The sequence below is a fragment of the Lygodium microphyllum genome, chromosome 30 (assembly GCF_053477565.2).
Source record: "Lygodium microphyllum isolate KBCC chromosome 30, Lygodium_microphyllum_v1.1.10, whole genome shotgun sequence".
Classification (NCBI taxonomy): Eukaryota; Viridiplantae; Streptophyta; class Polypodiopsida; order Schizaeales; family Lygodiaceae; genus Lygodium; species Lygodium microphyllum.
The window spans coordinates 38,120,672-38,140,647 of NC_141164.1; the positions used below are offsets into that span (position 1 = coordinate 38,120,672).

Below are 19,976 nucleotides of genomic sequence, written 5' to 3' on the forward strand. Positions count from 1 at the left end.
GCACCTTTGCATGTGTGGTTGAGGGTTGATTCCAAGCAACATATTTAGGAGTGGGTATTGCTTTCACTACTAGTATGTGTGCTAAGGACAATGTTGTCATGGATGACCACTCACAAAAGAGAACTCTTTGATTGAATGACACTCTAGTCATGTGATTTTGATTGTTGTATTTTTGACCAATCAATATGATATTTTGTTGTTTCACTTATATTCTATTCATTTTCTTCATAAATTACCACATATCAAGTGTTTTATTATTATCCAAACATACTTGTTAGTATTTTCAAGATAATGGTCAATATATGTGCTTTTCAACCACGTGATGTTGAGAGAGAGAGAGAGATTTTACATCATATTTTATCGCATGCACAAGAGCTTCATACATGGGATATGAGTAAAGCAAGTTTTCTTTGCAAGGCAACTACTCAATTACGAATCAATTAGACACACATCATTATACATAGAGCATGAATGAAACACACTATTTGTATTATTTCTTGTGAGCAAAGGGAAACAACCCTATGAATACAATTGCTTAGCTTTGCTCACAAGCATGTGAAGCAAGCCAAGCATAGACTTGCAAGCTTTGCAATTATGCCAGCTCATGAAGCACGGTTAGCAGGTTTGGTCAGCAATGTCGGCCAGGCTAGCTAGTAGATCATATAATATGGATGAACAATCTAATTGATGGAATGACCTGGCCAACTAGTAGATCATATGTGGACAAACACCAATTGACGGAATTATAACAAGAACCACATTCTCTTACTAGATGATCAGTCGTCTCTATATATAGCCATATAACCTGAATGACTTACAACGACAAATAATACTAAATATATAAACCATAACACTGCTACAACTTATAAACTAACTATGCTATTAAAAAAGAAAGGGCATGCCTTATGATACTTTATCCCCTTTATTTCTATGTTTTGTGCTCATTTTTGACTCCAGAAAATGGAGGGAGGCGTCACCTTATCGTGGCATGCAGCTTCTGCACCTCTGCTCCTACCGTCTTCAAGAGTCCTGCGAGTCTCGGTAAGCCTTTAGCTTCGCTGATCTGTTGCACGGAATCATTTACTAGCTTGTTTCTGTAGGATTTTCCGAAACTGTAGCCGATTTCTCATCGTTCTTGGCTGCCATATTGAGATGCGTAGCACAATACCTGCAATCACATGGCTGAGTCTACAGGTGTCCAGCGATTTACAAATGTCCGTGCTCGTTCCAGCACTTTTCTGAGTTCAGTCTAGGGAGCAAGATAAAGATCATACCTAGTTTTTGATCGAGTATGATTGGTTCATTGCAAAGATCCTTCACATGGAGGATGGAAAGGCAAATGATACGTATCAAATCACATTGGCTTCATTGTGTGCATAGGTCCAGCTCAAACCCATTGCTTTAATATGGGATTGCGATACGCACCTGCAGATATGAATGAGTACATACACAATTAATTGCTCTTAGCTTTTCATGTTTTATAAGCTACAATCCCAATGAGATGGTTTTAGGGCTTCGCTTTGGGTTTTAGTTGCAGGAGGAACAGTATGCAAGGGTATTGGTCAATTACTGCTACAATCCCAATGAGAAGGTTTTAGGGCTTCACTTTGGTTTTTAATGGCAGGAGGAACGGAATGCAAGGGTATCTGTCAATTATTGCCAGACTGCTAGCTACCTAGTATGCGCATCTTCTGTTACCAATTGGGATTGAAAAATCCTTTCGAATTTGTTTCTACAGATCTCTCATTGGTTGTGGCTAGCCATCAAGGTGGAGACCGGCATTTCTTGGGCTTTTTGAAAAGGGACTAGTTTGAGAATAGCTGCTTTTTGAAAAGGGACTAGTTTGAAAAGGGATTTTTTTTCTCTGTTTAGGAGGTTTCTTTTCTCTGGATTTATATATGCCTATTCACTTGAGGGTATATTTAGCTTTGTAAATCTTCTATTTTGAAACTTCTCAATACACTTTGAGTTGTGCTCTCTCAAGCTTCTTCTCTAAGCTATGTGTATACATTCTTGTAATCCTAAATCCAAGGTGCATAAGCATAATGTTATGAATACACTCTTTGCAGGATAGTTCAGCTTGGCTTATATACCAACACAGGATAACCTTGCAAATTTTTCCAAAAAGGCTTTGCCTCGTGAGAAGTTCAAAGCTTTTGATAAAGCTTTGAGCTTACTCTCCTTTGTGGACTGATCGCAGTTCATCGGGCTTGGTGCTTCCCTATAAATGAGTGCTAGCTTTTCATTGTATCATTTCAAGGGGAAATTTGTTACCATATTTCAGTAGTGATATATATGAACACACGAAGGACTACTCGAGTACCTTTTTTCCTCTTTAAGAGGTTTTCCCCCCTTGGCTTTGTATATATGTCTATCCACTTTAGGGTATACTTAGTCTTGTACATCTTCTCTATTGAAACTTCTCAATGCACTTTCAATTATGCTCTCTTAGGTTGCTTCTTCTCCAAGTTATTATTTCTCAACACAATTTGTTCACTTTTGTTGAGCTTGCCCCTAAGAGTTGTATTGCCATATGTGCCAATAACTCCTCTTATCATGTTAAAATAGTTGGGTCAAATTGTGTTTAGTGCTACTAATGGTAGTATTTTCACATTTATGGATGCTTTGTATATGCTTAGAGGTCAAGAAGAATTTGTTGTGAGTTTTTGCACTTGGCAAGATTGGCTTGATTGTGAAGTTTGTTAATGATAGATGTACAATTCATTATCTCTCATGTGGTGATACAGTTATTGCATTTGGTTTACTAGTTGTGGGTTGTACAAGTTCAATAGTTTTAGCAAATGTGTGGAAGACATGGTGTGTGTACTTGCAAATTTGCAAACTATTTCAAATGCAAACCTTTGGTATGTGCGTTTTGATTATTTGAATGTTGCTAGTTTGCTGCACTTGTAGAAATATGATATGGTGTGTTCATTATCTACTCTTCAGACACTTACAAAACATATTCATAAGGATTTTTTGGGTAAAATGTAATGTGCTTCCTTTCCAAAAGATGTTGTAGTGAGAGCTTGTTTGCAAACTGTAGCTTATAGATAGTGATATTTGTAGTCCAATCTAGATACTCTTTTTTGGTAACTACTTGGTACTTTCATTGATGTATACTCCAAGCATACATGGGTATATGCTTTAAAAACTAAGTTTGAAGTGTTTTTGTGCTTCAAGCACTTTGTAAGTATGGCTAATAATTTGTCAAGATGTAAGGTGGGCACTCTCCATTTTGATCAAGGGGGGAAGTATTGTTTAGGAAATTTGATGCATATTTGATTGAATGTGGGATAAAAGACGAATATACAGTGTTGTATACACCACAATAAAATGGTGTAGTTGACAGAGAGAACAAATCTCTCATAGAGTTGACATGATGTATGATTAAAAGTCAAGCGTTGCCACATAGTTTTTGGCTTATGGTAGTTTTGTGTGTTGCTTATGTACTTAACAAGTGTCTACTAAGGCATTGTAGTTTATCACTTGTACGAGACTTGGCATGGCCAAAAGCCATTTGTTGCGCACTTGCATGTATTTGGTTGCTTAGCCTTGTTAAGCTAAAAAAATTACTTACCAGTTAAATGAGGTGAATTTCTAAAACCTTAATTGTCTCTTTAAACAGCCCCAAAAGTTAAAAATTACTAAACTTTTTGTTGTTCCATAAGAAAATATCCAAACTTTGGGAGGATCCACATCTATAAAATAGAAGGCTGCCCAGCCACTCAGTATACCCTTGTTTTGTACATCTACACAATTGTGATTAGCTAGTGCCCTATTACACTGCTGTCTATACTTCATAGAGGATAGATCATTTCGTGGACTACGTATCGAGTTTGCTACAGTTGAGACGTATCCTTGGTAGTTGTTGCTTACCATTTGCAATGCATTTTGGAGCTTCTAACCCTTGCGTTTGCAGCTTATTGCAGCGAGTGGTGAGCACAAAGTAACTTATAGCGAGGATCGCCCAAAGGGCTGTTGCTTTGCCTGCCATGATATAGGACACTTGTGTGTGGTGGTAGAGAATGTTTTGAAAATAAAAATGTGAAGTCTACTTCAAAGGCTTCAATTAATACTGTAGAAGCTCAAAGTATTTCTTCTAAATTTCTTTCGGAAGATTATTTTGTTAAAGCAAGTAGTTGCAATGGTCATAAATAAAATCGTGTTTGACCCACACGACCTTTTAAAGGTCACTGGTTGTATTAATGGCCAAGAAGTTAAGGTTTTGTGGAGTTTATTATGTCCTTTAGCAGGGGAACCTACCATGGATCGTTGGGGTCAGATGCAGTGAGCTTGGATCTTTCGATCTAGCAATGCCATGAGCTCTTGGACTTTCGACTGATGAGCCTTGACTATGTCAGTGTCATTCTTGGCATGCCATGGTTTTTGGTTCTCTTTGTATATTGACTATAAAACTGATGTATATCTTTTGAACTTGATGGTCGTTATCATGTGATTGAGAATTGCTTAACCTTTGGGATCATAGAAACTAATGTATATATGATATTAGCTTTGGAATTCAGTAGATGTTTCTTTGATTCAGATGTTGTTACTTAAAATTTCAATCATCTAATTTCCAATGTAATTAAATTTCTTTAAATAATAATATTAATGTGAATTCATTTGTGAGTAAATATTTCGATCTGATTCTATACGAGTTTGCCGATGTCTTTTTGTTTGAATTACTCAGCAAACTTCCACCATCTCATAGTATATTAGAGCATAGGATCGAGGCATTCCCTGGAAGCCATTCCATCTCTTAGCAACCTCATAGGTTTATCTTAAAAGAGGAGAATAAGATAGCTAAGCAACTTTATGATTACCTAGCTAAGGGTTTTATTGAAGTGAGTAAATTTCCATGGGACTCACCTGTTCTTCTTGCTAAAAAGAAGGATGACACAGTGCGCTTTTGTATTGATTATAAAGATCTAAATAAGGTGATTATTAGTATCCGTTATCTTGGATGGATGACCTTATAGATTGACTCTGTGGTCTGCGACATTTCACCAAGATCGATCTTAGGTCCAGTCACCATTAGATATAGATAGCTTCAGAGGATGTCTCAAAAATTGTGTTTCGGACGTGGTATGAACACTATCAAATTTTTGATAAAATGGCTTTTGGATTAACTAAAGCTCTCGCAACTTTCTAGCAAATAATGAATGATATTTTTTTGTTTGTATCTTGAAAAGTGAACAGTAGTTTTTCTCGACGATATGCTTATTTATAGTAAGTCATTGGAGGACCATGCGAATCATTTGTGTATTGTCTTACGTCTCTTAAGACGAGAGCAACTGTTTACAAAACTATCCAAGTGCAAAATTTTCACACGGAGCTGTTATATCTAGGACATGTTTGTTAGCAGTCATGTATGTCTTGTATGGTCATCTCGTGTATGTGAGCCTTAGTCTGAGTCAAATGAGGACATCAGGAGCTTTGACATTGTCTTTCTTTGAGGGTACATTAGTGTGTTTCTTTTTTGGGCATTTAGGTTGTCTTGGGTGCCCACATTTTGGGCTTGGCCACTTTATTGGCAATAATGGCCCTAGTCTACCTATATAGGTAGCCTACCCTCTCACTCTCATTATCCATCATTGATTCTTTGTGATCAGCCAACACTCCTCATTCTCTCATCCCCTTGCTACCGTTGGCGCTCACACTGATGTGTAGAGTTGCATGTTGGGGCTGACCATTGCAGCGTTGTATCCTTTGGCCATTGTAGTTAGATTGTTCCTTCTCTCACTGCGTTCTTCTCGAGTCTCCTCTCTATGTTTACTTTCCTTTCCGTTGTGCACTCTCACATGGTATCAAAGCTATGCACAGGAACTGGAGTCTATGAAGATGAGTGCGCTGCCTGAGTCATCAGCCAGCTTGGCACCGTTTTGAAACTGCTGCAGATCTGAGTTTCAGACCAGGGTGGCCTGTTCTCACCTTCTGCATCCTGCGTTTTCAGCCTGAGGTCTTCTCTCTTTGCTAGGTAGTGTCATCATTACCTGGTGGCTGCTGTTAGCTACAGGACAGACCCATTTACTGCCTGCATTTTGGTGCAGGCAGCCTTCTCTTATTTGTGTTTTGGTTGGGCAGGCCATCATTACTCCTAGGCGGCAGGTATTCAGCCTGGGCGACATCATTGCTGGCTTGGTGGCTGTGTTTTTCTTTGCATATCTGCATTTTTGCAGGCAGGCCATCCTCTACATCAGGGCAGCAGTTTATAGGCTGGACATGTGGACAGCTTTGCTGCGTTTCACACTGGACAGGTCTTTTTGACTTGGGCAACATCAGATTTAGTCTTGGCGGCCTCTCTTTCAGTTCAGCAGGGCAGATCTGCGTTCACTGTAGGTACTCCACTCTCGGGCATTCCTAGTTGTTTATTAGCCCTTAGATTGGCTACATTTACAGGTTGAAGACCAGTTTTCATCTGCAATTATTGCTCCACCTCTTTGCTCGGCATCGGGTCATCTCTCCCATCATCTACACTGCTGTATATCTATCCTTTGTTGACGAGCAGATGGACGGACCCTAAACATGTGGAGAACATCCTAGTTGCAACATCTTTTGTTTTCTCGTAGGTACTTCTTGAAGGATAGATATGGCTGACGTGTATGCTTTGGGGGATCATGTGGCTTGGGATCATGCAGATTGACCACCATCTTATCACTCTCACCCTTTGTATTCTTTCGGAGCTTTTAGTTCTTGTTTGGCATTGATGGCACCTTTGATGCAAGTGCTTGTCCTACCCTCAATACCCGCATCCAAGAAGCTAGATAGGACAAACTACTTGTTATGGTTGTGTAGAATCGAGTGTGTCCTCGTCGCCTATGACCTTTGGGATTTTGTTATTATCCCTATACCCCGACCTACCGTGGATTCCCATGATGGAGTGACCTTAGGGTCAGTCACTTTATGGGATCAATTGAATACCAGAGCTCACTTTTTTCTTTGTTTGAGTTGTGCAGATTGTGTGCTTGTATATGTAAGACGTATTTGCCTTGTTGTAGATATTTGGACAAGATTAGCAACTTTCTTCTAGATTGGCCTTGAAACTTGTGCCCCTTGTGGTATTTCTTTATCTTGTATTCCTAAAGGTTGAAGTATACTGCAATCTAGCTTGATCTCCTTCAATTTTCAATATATCTTGCTGTTCACAGCAACCAACAAGCCTTCAAACCAATCTATCCCTTGGTTTGCTTGGGGATTGGCCTTCAATGTGCTCCTTGGATGACAAATTCTGCCCCAAACTTATTGTTGTTTAGCTGGCCTCTTGAAATTCTCTGAAATCCCCATATTTTAGCTGCTAAATTTCAAGAACTAGGTCCCCATTTTTGAGCACTCTTCCCAAGGTGGCTAGTAAACCCTAATTTTTGCTATAAATTAGGGTTTAGCAGTAGAAATTCTTCAATTGAACCCTCTTGGAACTAAATTTGGCCAAGATCTCTTAGAGGGAAGTTATGGATTGGCTGTGAGAATGGAGAGGAAGCTGGAGAGAGAAATTTTAGAGTTTCATCATCAAAATTGGCTGAAATTTGATGTTGCCCTACTATGAATGACCGATTCACTGCAGTCCACTGTCAACAAGGGCCCCACATGCAGTTTCCTACCCTTGTGGCTAGTTTTTCAGTTCTTTTGCTACATAGTAGACATAGTCAGTGGGCAGATTATTCACTTTTCTGTCTTCTAGGTTCTCTATTAAGTGGATGCAGTCTTCTTCATCTCCGTCATGGACAGTAGGTTGCACACTTTCCATCTTCATCATTGTCACCGTCTTCGTCACCATCAAAGATGCTGTCATCATTAAGCTTGATCATGTGCCCTCATTGACGGTGTGGGCTACATGTAGGACTGATGAGTCCTCATTGTATTTAGCCTTCTTTGTTTAGTGCAGATCATTCTTCTCTTCTTGCTTTCTCTTCTTGTCTCCTTTTCTCTGTGTTTGTGATTCTCTTTTGTTGCACCCTCTCACATGGTATCATTACCTGTCTTTATGTATTGGCTTCTTGAAAAGAATGCAACAGTTGATCAGCTTAGGGCACATCGAAGAGTACTGCATTGGCTGTCTTTATGTATTTTTGATGCAATGGTCATGTAGATAATGAACTGCAAGTCACCAGAGGATTCTTGGAATATTTTGATGAGATTCTATGGTAGGATCACAAGTGCACGCAAAATCCAACTAAAGCAGAAGTTAAATACAATGGACAGGAAAGGACGGTCCATACAGGATTATGTGATTGAGATAAAGACCATTGTAGATCGGTTAGCTCTAGTGGGAGTTGATGTAGATGCTGAGGATTTGATAGCTGGGACCTTGAATGGTCTGGGACATGAATATAAATCTTTTGACACCTCTATCTTAGTGTGATCTGAGATGCTAGATTTGAATGAACTTGTGTCTTTGCTCATACATGAAGAGGTCAAATTGGGATTAGCTATTGGTTCGAGTAGTTTAAAGGGCAAGGACATAGTATTTTGTTCAAATCAAAGAGGCCGTGGTAGCTGTGGAAGAGGGTTCGCTCGTGGTAGAGGAACTCAACAACATGCATCTTAGAATGCCAATAATCAATAGGGCCAATATACTAGAGGTGATGGATACTTTTGAGCAAGGGGAAGATCCAATTGTAGAGATCGAGGATCATGGTAGTTATAGTCAATGCATATGAATGTTAACAAGGATAAGGACTGCCATTATTGTGGCGAGTATGGTCACATTGCCAAAGATTGTTAGAAAAAGCAAGCTAATTAGAAAGGCAAACAATAGGGGAATTATGCATCATCAAGTCATGCTGAGGATGCTTTTGTTGACAGGTTGTTTACTATGACATATGTTCAGAACCATGCAGCTTAGGAAACTCACTTAGATAATGTTTGGTATATTGACTTTGGAGCATCTAATCATATGATACCGCATGGTGAATGGTTTACTGACACGGTTTCAGAAAAGTGTGGGTATGTGTGCACAGGAGATGATACTCAGCATAGCATTAAGAATAAGGGTGCGATTCCCTTGGTCATTCATGATGGGTAGAAAAAAAGTCTACATGATGTATTGCATGTGCCCTTGATTACGAAAAATTTGTTGTTATTGGGACAGATGATAGAGCAAAACTTGCAGGTTCACTTTAATAAGCATCGCTGTTTTATCGAGGAGTTTGGCAATGGCTGCAAGCTCATTGCTCGTGGCAACAGATATGGTCGAATGTTCACATTGAATGCTTCATTGCCTTAGCTGAAATTAGCCATGTTTGCACATGGTCAAGGCATTGTTAGAGATCTTGAGATATGGCATAAGAGGTTTGGGCATGCAAATATTTAGCGGTTGCACACTATGCAAAGAAAGCAGCTAGTCACTAGTTTGCCAAAGTTTCACGTCTGTGATGCTTGTTAGTTTGGCAAACGATCTAGATTTCCATCTGTCAAACATGTCCGGAATAACTCGAGGCTGCTATAGTTGATACACTCTGATGTATGGGGATCCGAGTACTATGTGACATTCATAGATGATTTCAGTAGGTATACCTAGGTGTATATCCGGAAACTCAAAGATGAGGTGTTTGTTGTTTTTAAGGACTTCAAGAGGTAGGTTGAAAAAGAATTTGATTGCTTTATCTCATGTTTGAGATCTGACAGTGGTAGGGAATATGTATCTAATGAGTTTGTGATGCATACTTAGCCAAGAATGGCATTCACTGGCAGCTCTCATGCAGTTATAGTCCACAGCAGAATGGAGTGGCTGAATAAAAGAACAAGGTACTCATGGAGATTGCCCGTGTAATGCTTAATGAAAAAAACATGCCACTGTACTACTGGGCTGAGGCTGTTATGACAGCAATATATGTGCTGAATCGAACCCCGATTGTAGGCATTCATAAAATAACACCGTATTAGAAATTGTATGGGCATAAGCTAGACATTAGTCACTTGAAAGTATTTGATTGCATTGCATATGTTCATATCCTAGATGAAAAGAGAAGGAAGGTGGATCCTAAGGCACATAAGAGTGTGTTCATTGGCTATGCTTAGGAACGGAAAAGCCTACAAATGCTTTGATCCGTCTACATGGGAAACACTGTTCAGTAGAGACATCATCTTTAATGAAATGGCTTCTTGATATGCAACCTCTATTGTTCCTATTGATATGTCTTCTGACCATGGATCTATTGTTGCTTAGCAGCAGAGTACTACTATGACTGGGGGCCTACAAATGATTTATCCCCCAGTGTATCTCCTTGGAATGGTAGATTGTGCAGTTATACATCATTGGGAGGAGAAAATCTATTTTTCCTATTATTGTGCACCTTGAGACAAGGGAGAAGAATGTCAAGCTCAAGAACTTGAGAAAGTTTGACTTGATTTAGGTGGTGGTTGCACGAGGAGTTGTCTATAGGTGAGGTTTGTTGTTGTGTTTGTACAGTATGAAATTGGAATATTAGTTGCCAATTTTGGTTCTTTAGGAAATCACTTTTGTGCTTCTCTTTTTGTGTAGTAGGCTTTGTTGTTCTTGAGGATGGTGGAGACTTGACTTCACTTTCAGTAGCTTGTAAGGCTTGGGTGTCATTCATCAATAAGACTGCCATGATGTACATCCCAGACATGCACTTTCTCAAAGTGGGAGATCAAAAATCACTCGTGGTTGATCAATATAGAAAAGGTGAGTGTTTGGAGAGATTGAAAATTGCCCATGGTGGATCAATATGAGAAAAGGTGAGTGTTTGGAGAGGAAAAGAGGCCTCAGTGCTCAATTGCAATGAGATGATACTAGAGAGCACGGTGAGGAATTGGCATTGCCCTCCTTGAGGTAACTAATTTGATAGAAATGTAATGTTGTTTTGTTGCTTTAAGTATGGTCTATCCCTTTTGGGTAGACATGTTGAGGATCCTTGTGTTGATTCTCTTGTTCTATGACATCGAATTTCAAGGGACATCAAAATGTGTGAATTGTGGTTATATGGAAAAGGTCCAAATGATAAGTTGGAAAACCTGATAATTTTTAAAGGAGGTTGTTCCCTAAGATGTGGTGTCAGTAAAAGATACGACAAGCTTACAGAGGAGTAGAGGTCGCATTATTGACCTCTTTACTGTTTTTTTGGTCTGTGTGTTCTTTGCAATCCAGTACCATTCACGTTTCAAACAGTTTCAGCATTGCAAGGCCTGGTTTGCTTATACATTTTTTCAAACATATGTATATTGTCAAACCTTTTAGAAGCTACTGTGGTTCATGGAGAGAGGTTGCTGCAGAAGATCACGTTGAGAAGTCATTTCTTTGTTCTTTTGTATTTTAAGGTGTATGAAGGAATTCCCTGATATCTTGTTTTGAGAGACATTACTAATATGACTACGTATGATGAAGAGTATTACTACCTCTGTTATACTTTCTGTGCTGAATTAGGTTTTTTGAAAAGGCATATTTATAAGGCTTGTTAACCACTGGGGGTGAGGGATGGTGGTTTTTTTGTTCTCCCCTCCCAAAGATGTGTGCTTCTTTAGATATTATACTTTTTATGGATCAACGCTAACATTAGTGCAACAAGTGCTATGCTTGAAAAAAACTCGTATAATTCCAAATGTTTTCTATTATTCGTCTGCACACTGTACTTGATGTTGCTGTCAGGTTCAATATCCTTGCTGCTTCCTAACTTCGAGAGGACAGAAAATCAAGTGCAACAAACAAAGGGCAGTAAGGAGCAAGAATGTGTCCTTTTCAAGGAAACCACAGACTCTGATATGTGCATCCACTACACCACTTGATGTTAAAGAATCCTCTACCGAGTCTGATAATGATGGTAAGTGCATGTATCCTTTTGATGAGCTATTGAGTCCATTTTAGTGCACATTTTCGACATCTGATGAAAGTAAGGCTGTACTCTGGCTAGCAGGCATTGGATTTATTGGAGTTCATCATGTGGGAATCCTTTGTGAGAACTTGGAGCGTTCATTGGAGTTCTACTGTGGTTTACTAGGTGTGTAGATCTACACTATCTCATCTAGTGCACTTTTGTTGTGTTTCACCGGTTAGGGCCCCCTCTTCTCTCTGTTGCCTTCTCTGTGGTCTGTACTCTATTTTTTGTTGTTTATCATGATGATAAATGTATGTTCACTTCTGGCTTTTCCTTAGAATTGCTTAGAGTCATGCATGTATGTGCTGGGATCAGGTATGGAAGTTTGCAATTTGAGGCCAAATGACAGGCTCCGTTACCGAGGCACTTGGCTGTGGGTTGGGAACGAAATGATCCATTTGATGGAACTACCCAACCCTGATCCTGTTGTTGGACGCCCTGCACATGGTGGAGAAGATCGCCACATTTGTGTGTCTGTCAAGAATCCTATGCGACTGAAAGCTGTTTTGGAGAGTGCAGGTTTGTCTGACACAGTTTTAACATGTTTTAAATGTGGTTCGTTCCATAGGAGTTCAGGGCATGGATCTTTATCAACTTACACAGTATTGACATAGTCTTTTCACGAAGTGCAAGTTATATGAAACAGAAGGAATAAAATTTTCAGCTATTTACATGATTGGCTCACTATGCATGCACACAGTTAAAAGATTTTTGACAATCTTTTGTGGTTGTAGTATTCTTCACTGAACTGCTGACTTGGCAGGTATACCATACACCATGAGCAAGTCAGGAAGGCCAGTTATATTTACTCGTGATCCTGATGGCAACGCCTTGGAGTGCCAGCCATCTTACATGCATGAAACCCCTAAAAGTTAGTTTTTATATATGCCAGAGTTTGCTTTCTCCAGTCAACAGGTGGCCACCGTTCTGGGTATTGATTGCACAAAAGGCAAGGTTATGAATTCCCAACTCTTGTCTGCTTGCCTCAAAGCTGTTTCAATGTTGCCATTGTGTAAATTTAAAATTATACAATGTATATATAAATAGGAAAAGTGATTACAGATATGCAATTCTGTGCCTGAGAAATGTGCAAGGGTTAGACCACGAATTACAATGAAGAAAACTGTAGATTCAGGAGCTGTAAGCTTGTTTCTTGTGTTAATTTGGAGCTCCTCAAGTTATCAGGAAACTTCTCGCTATCAGCAAGTTTGTCTGTCCGATTATCCTTATCAGTCATCAAGAACAATATGGGATCTGTGCAGTTAACTGTTCTTCTCCAAGTGTGAGAAGACTTGTGAGATGTGGGATCTTGATTGATGCATTGCATGTGTTTGAATTTTCTTCCATTGAAGGCAGGATTGCTAGATTTGAGAGTGCTTTTCCATTTTGGAAAATACTGTTGGCTTAGTTTTTGGAGGTTCCATCTAGTCAACAAAGGCTTTCCTGTCAATATCAAAATGCTACAATGGATCCAAGCACATTATGGGCAATCCTTAAGGAAAAAAAACGTTTTCTACAAATCCACAATCGCTCTTTTCTGCTTAAACTCACATAAACATTTTGAGTAAAATGGCATGGAAGGTTTATGATAGCCTAAATGTTGCCTGTATCTAGTAATCCCTAAAGAACGACAACATTAATGCAACTTGCTTACATGGACATTTTCTGAAAGAATCTTGTTGATTCATCGCAAGGAGAAAACAGAGACAACCGAGGAAAAAGAAACACGCATTTATTTCCAGATGGCTTCTTTGCATGCAAGACTGGAAAACAGTTTCAGCAGACTACACCTAAGGTTTTTGGCATTATGATCATTACTTGCTTGTGAGCCTCATAATGTGGCATGGGGGCTCTGCCCTTTGCAGTCGGTCATCACTTATTTATTTTCATCACCCTATGATGGCCATCCATTCACTTTAAGACTGCTATATGCATCCCACTTTTGTGAATATAGGGAGCTTGTCATTTTGGCAATTGTTAGCTCAGTCTATGCAGTATCATTTGGCCTCACTTTGTCTTCTGTACATGTTTTTTTGCATTCAGTTTGTGTTTAGCTCGTTGTATTGGTGTTTGCTTGTGTTTGCCCTCTTGATATGCTCTCAGTGTTTTTTTCCTTGGTCATCTAAGGAATGAATTCCGATTTCGGGGACGAAACAAGATCAAGTTCTGATGCACTAATTATGTTTTTGTTGATGTACAGTGTTAGTGATTGATGCTTCGTGTTTGAAGTGCTGTTTTTGGTTGCATGTCAGAGCTTACTTTTGTCACTTTGGCTGGTCTGCTTCGATATTTGGCAGTTTTGTCATAGTCCAAAGTGGCATTTTATTGCAGCTCCTACATGTTATGTTTTGATGCTTTTCTAGGGCAATGCCATAAACAACATATGTTTTTGACATTTGCCTTTTGTATTTTGAGTGTGTCATTAATGGCTGTTGGCATCTAAGCATGCACATCTTTTGATTCTTGCATATGTGGTTTTCATTTTTGGGTTGGTTAGTTTGTGCATCTTTAGTCATGCCAAAAAGACAAGGCATAGGTACCACATTCTCTAAATGAGTAAAAGTCATTATCACTAATAGAAATTAGTCTCTAAACATTTACATAGCAATGTTTGGTTTGGTTTGTTTTATTGTAAGTTAAATATTCATATTTTTGTGTCCTTTTGTGGGTTTTTGCTTTGAATTTTACATTCTTTTACGTAATGTGTAAAATGGTAATGATTGCGCTTAGATCCAAGGCTTTACCATTGAATCTCTCCAAATATTAGCCATGAAACAATGAAGTCATCTAAAATGGACACCAAGGATAATTTGTGAGCCAAGCAAATGTTGGAGCCTATCAATGATGAACACACCATGTGAATATAGGTGCCCCTATCCATGATGCATCTCTTGGGGCTTGAACCCACAGCCTCTAGGTTATGACAAGCTTTACCAATAGAAGACCATCACATTGGGAAAAAAGAGATTAGTGTTAAGTGCTTAGATGGCAATATTGGATTGGTTGTAAGGTGAATATTAAGTATTTTAAACACTTTTGGGTCCTCTTTGTGTGAATTGGTATTTGATTTTTCTTGTCAATCTACCAAATATTTTACAATGGTAATTATTGTTGCTACATATAAGGCTTTACTAGAGAGTGCTCTTGTAAGTAAAGTTTATAATTGGTCTTTGTATTCCCCTCTATTTTCATTTAATCTTTTTGTCAAGTTTTAATACTTGTAGGTCTTTCTCTTGGATTTTCTACTTAAATAATTTATATTTAATAAATTGGTAATCATTACTTTTGTGTGGAAAGTTTTCTATTGAATGTTTTTATATGTAAAGGTAACAATTGGTTGTCTTGTTCTCCTTTTTTGCTCAATGCTTTGATCATTTGATTCTTTCTTTTTTTGGCTTTGTGCTCACATTTGACTTTAAAATTTGTATTAAATGGAATGCTTGCAAAACACTTCCAATGCGTGTAAATGAGAAAATGCTTAAAAATAAGAATTGAAATGCAAAATTTTCAAAATTAAAACAAAAGATGAATTGTAAATAGAGCAAAGTTTGGTGAGATGGAGTCGTTGAGTTGGATGAGATGGAAGTCTAGACTAGTGACGGAATCGAGAGTTTGATGATCACTAGCTTTAAGGATTAGATATGTTGAATAGTAAGAACTAGCCCACTATGATCCTTAAGGAGTGCTACAATTGATAAGCAATTTGGACACATTCCTCTTAATGTTTTGTATGTATAGAATGGAATTGGAACTGTAAATATAGTATTTGTGCTACATCTCAAGTTAGCTAACATATGATGGCTTGATAGTTTACAAATAATATGATAAGTGCCTCTTGGGTATTTGTTGATTTACTTTGATGATTTGTCATTCTAACCACTTTTTTTAGTTCAATTAATTGTATTTGGACTATATATTACTAGATTCAAATGTCATTTGGGATAGATTTGTCTCATGTCTTATTATTCGTGATTGGTATGACAATCGAGTCCCAATGTTGGCAGATGTAATATGCATCCTATTTAAAGTAAAAAAATGTACTTTTAATATATCCAAATGATTCATGACTTTTAAAATATACCAAAGCTAGTTTGTATTTTTTATTTTTATATATAGTTCATCTTTTAAAGGTAATCTCAATGGATGTTTTTTATTTCTTTTTCTTTGTGAGCTCTTTTGGATTAGATATTGAATTTAAGTTTATTATGTAATTCAATAATCACATTTTTTGAGGGAAATTTTTATTCACGTGCATAGAGCGCGCGCACACATGCACACATGGTGCACATGAAAGGATCGAAGCTAGTCCTTGGTTCTTTTTGTTTTATCCTTGAATCAATTAGGACTACATCTTTTTTGCTTCTCTTTATTGAGCATAGAATACTTTGATGAGATGATGTATTCTCATGCTTTCTCTCATATTAAAAGACAAGGAGACCTTCCACTAACTATTATCACTTTTATGGGGGTTAGAATGACTAGTGGAAAAGTTTCTAAGAATTTCATGTGGAGTCCATTAGGGTAAAAATTTGGACTGTGGAGTATGCTTTTAAGGTATTTTGAAATCCTTTCTACAATGCTTGAACTACTTATCAAGAGGTCTCTTCATTGTGTCATCTTGTATAGACACCATTTTTCGAATATATACTCTTGGTTATTCTTTCATGCGAATTGCACCAATTTTTGTTTTGTTATGCATTGCATGCTTCCTAGATTTGGGAGAAGTGGTATTGTTATGTTGTGTATGCTTTGTAGTCTTTAGAGAAGATTAGTAGACTTTTTGATGTTCTATCTTATAGTATTTGGTTCTACAAATAATTTTTATTGTTGATTCAAGTTAGTGACTCAAGACCTTTGAATTGAGATCAATCTTTGTGGGAAGGCCATATTAGAAGACATGCTCATCACCTTATTATCTCATATTCCTTCATTCATATGTGGGTTGCATAGTACTCCATTTTTCATGCCTTTTTGATGGTTTGATTTGAGAGGGGAGCTACTTTCCATGTTTATAAAGCAAAAAGCTCAACATTTCAAATGTTTAGTGTCATTATGGTGCGGTTAACAATGTGGGTAGCATGTTGTTTGGTGAAAAGAAAAGGAGAAGAAATGAAAAGGACAATATTTCCTCCCTTAGGGGTTTCATACTACATGTTGAAAGGGTAGATGTTTTGAGGATTGTAGCTATGGGAAGCCCCCCAACCTTGTATAGATAAGGATCCTTTAGCCAATGAAGATGAGGATGCCATTGTTTCATTGGATCAAGATAATATTTTCTTCCATGCATTTTAAGTATGAGGTTTTTCCTTTGGTTGCTATATGGTGGAAGCCTTAGCTTGTCTAGTAGTATTACTAATTATATGAGCCATTAGTAAGATTTTTTGATCAATGATCATGTTGCTCGGGAGTATATCAATCTTAACCCTTTGGAACAATCTCCTATGCATTTAAAATATAAAATGCAATCTCTTACTGCCTTGACTAGTCTCTTGTTGGTGTGCCAAGGAAAAGGTGTATACTTTGCATATGAAAACATAGCATCATGTTGCCTTGTTGATGAAAGTATTACTTTCTATTGCACTGTTTAATGAAAGCATAGTCTTTTAATGTTGATTTGTCTTCCTAATTGAATGACACACATTGCCTCAATTTTTTATGAAGTGCTTCTTGATGAAAGCAGTCTTTTAATAATGATCTATCTTTCTAATTGAATGACACACATTGCCTCAAAGTTTCATGGAGTGCTAATGTAGCTATATCACCTAAGCAATCAAGAAAGATACCAATGCTACATAAAGAATGTAGATCTAGATCTCTTTTAGATCATAAAAGCGCTAGGTGTTGGGATCAATTGCATCTACACTTGGTAAGTTACATGTCATTGCAATTTGAAAAGTAGCTCCAATGTAGTGAATTCATCTATGATGTAAGCACATTCATCTCACCTATGACACAAGCCTTATGGAAGATGCACCTTTTTTACTAGTCGATATAAGGCACAAGTATGCATGAATAAACTTATCTATTCTCTTCTCTTTCTAACATGGCTTTTTAAAAATAAGTACATCGATTTTATTAAGAAAAATTGTATACCTATATTGTTGCAATGCAAAGGCAATATACAAGAAAAATAATCAAGGCATTTAGAAGAAAGAGAGCTAAATATACTCACAAATGAAGGCGTAGGCTAGAACATCATCAAGGGTTAACTATGTTAAAAATGGTGTATAATATGTGAGTATGTTTTTAAAGGTGCTTCACATATGATGTGTTAACATCCTATAAAAGTATCTAGAAATGTGGTAGCTTGCATTAATCCACCACCCAATGGAAAAGCCATGTTTTGAAAAAATTTTGGAGAACAAAAAACATAGAATTAGAGCTAATAAATGAACTTATTAGAAGAACTAACAAGAAGTAGAGAATGTAGGGATGTGTGGAATTGAGGATATTGATGAAGCAATGTGTGTTCCACATGGTGAAGATGCTAGTGGGGCAAGTTGTTGTCATGCAATAGACCCATGGCATGGCAAGAAGATCTCATCAAGAATTGCTTGAAAGCCCTTGGTGCAATTTTTGGAAGTTTGATTTTTCTATCTTACATCTAACATTGAGTGGTTTCATTAATTTCTGTTGTGAAGATGGAAGAATGGAAAGATGATGTTGTGTGTGTATTACAACCCACTTAACAACCACCAAAACAAATCACTCCACCACTTTAGGATGAAATCCTAACTCCAACTTGATTTTGGTTGCTATACATGACATTCCCTTTGATGCAATTTGAAACTGGATTCTCAATAAATATTATTAAATTGGTATTAAAACCTTTAGGGTAGGCATGTGGATTTTCTAGATTATAAACCTTAAGATTCCACCTTTAGTTTCTTTTCTTAGGCCTCACATGTTAGCCTTTTTTTCTAATTTTATTAATTGTTTAGAAAAACGGTTTTAAGTCTCAAAAAACATTATTTGGCCACACATCAACTTTCAAACAAATATCTCCTTGAACTAGGGCTCATGAAAAACTTTTTTTCTCAATTTATAAAATTAAAGTTCAATTCCCAAAGCAACAAGTTTTGATGTTTGAAATCTATATAAGATGGTAGTATTATAATTAAAATACTCAAGAAACTTGCTAGTATTTTTGAGGGCATAAAAAAATTCCAATCAGTATTCTAGAATTTTGATCAATAGAAATATAGTAAAAATCTATTTTTTTGTCAGCAAAAATTTTCCTTTTTTCTTATAAGGATTAGCGTGATAATAATATCAATCTCCAATATACTTCTCTATGGAAACAAATAGTTTTTTGGGCTAGCTTATGCCATCATCCAACCCACCTCTAACTATTCTTAATTGTGAATTGGCATTGTTGGCCAAACTAGCATTGATGCGGCAACACTATTTGATTAGTTCTTGAGATCAACATCTTTGTAGGCTTCTTGCATAACACACTACATGCCTATCATCCTTTCTACAATATTGCTTTATCTACTCAAGTGAAAGTAGGGTTAGGTGGTACCACAAAGTGGTGTCATTGACACCACTTTTCCAGCAGTTTGTGGAGGTAAGTTTGAAGACTCTAAAAGAGAAAAGCACAGTGTTACAAATGTTCACCTCCAATACAATAGATTCTCAATCCCTATCACATCGTGCTCCGATTGAAGGCTACTATCCTGAAGGTGAAGCTCATTGTGATGATACAACACATGGTCAGACTCTTCGATTGGATGCATATGTAATTGGTTTAAGTTTCAAGGATCTCTTACAATATCCTAAATTGAAGGATTCATAGCCTCGAATGTTGCAATACAATGAAGGATTCATGGCCAACATTTGAAGGACATTATTACAAGTGAAAAGGCCTAGATCGATCATTGAACTTTTCTTGTAGAGATCCATGTGCTTGTTCTTGGTTAAGAGTAATGATAATGGCATGAAAAAATCACTTAGCATGGCAAAGGCTACAAAATATCTTAGTTTTCACACAAAAAAAAAGATTACTGCAAAGTCTCGATTAAAATTTGAAGGTGATGGAGCATTTCCCTTAAAGACATGCCAAAGGTAACAACCACAAATCACATGATCACAAATGATATCAAAGACATTGGTTTTTCTTTTTGGACAATAGAGATATAT

At 37.5% G+C, this 19,976-nt stretch overlaps 1 protein-coding gene across 1 annotated transcript; it reads left to right on the plus strand.

The window, feature by feature from the left end:
* Nucleotides 1-886: 886 nt before the first annotated feature.
* Nucleotides 887-13,036, plus strand: LOC148009747 (glyoxylase I 4-like). The gene is made up of 5 exons (XM_087672376.1): nucleotides 887-1,041; nucleotides 11,609-11,780; nucleotides 11,874-11,957; nucleotides 12,150-12,353; nucleotides 12,598-13,036. Exons 1-5 carry the CDS (start codon nucleotides 961-963, stop codon nucleotides 12,708-12,710), a joined length of 654 nt encoding a protein of 217 aa, XP_087528502.1. The 5' UTR covers nucleotides 887-960; the 3' UTR covers nucleotides 12,711-13,036.
* The last annotated feature ends 6,940 nt before the right edge of the window (nucleotides 13,037-19,976 follow it).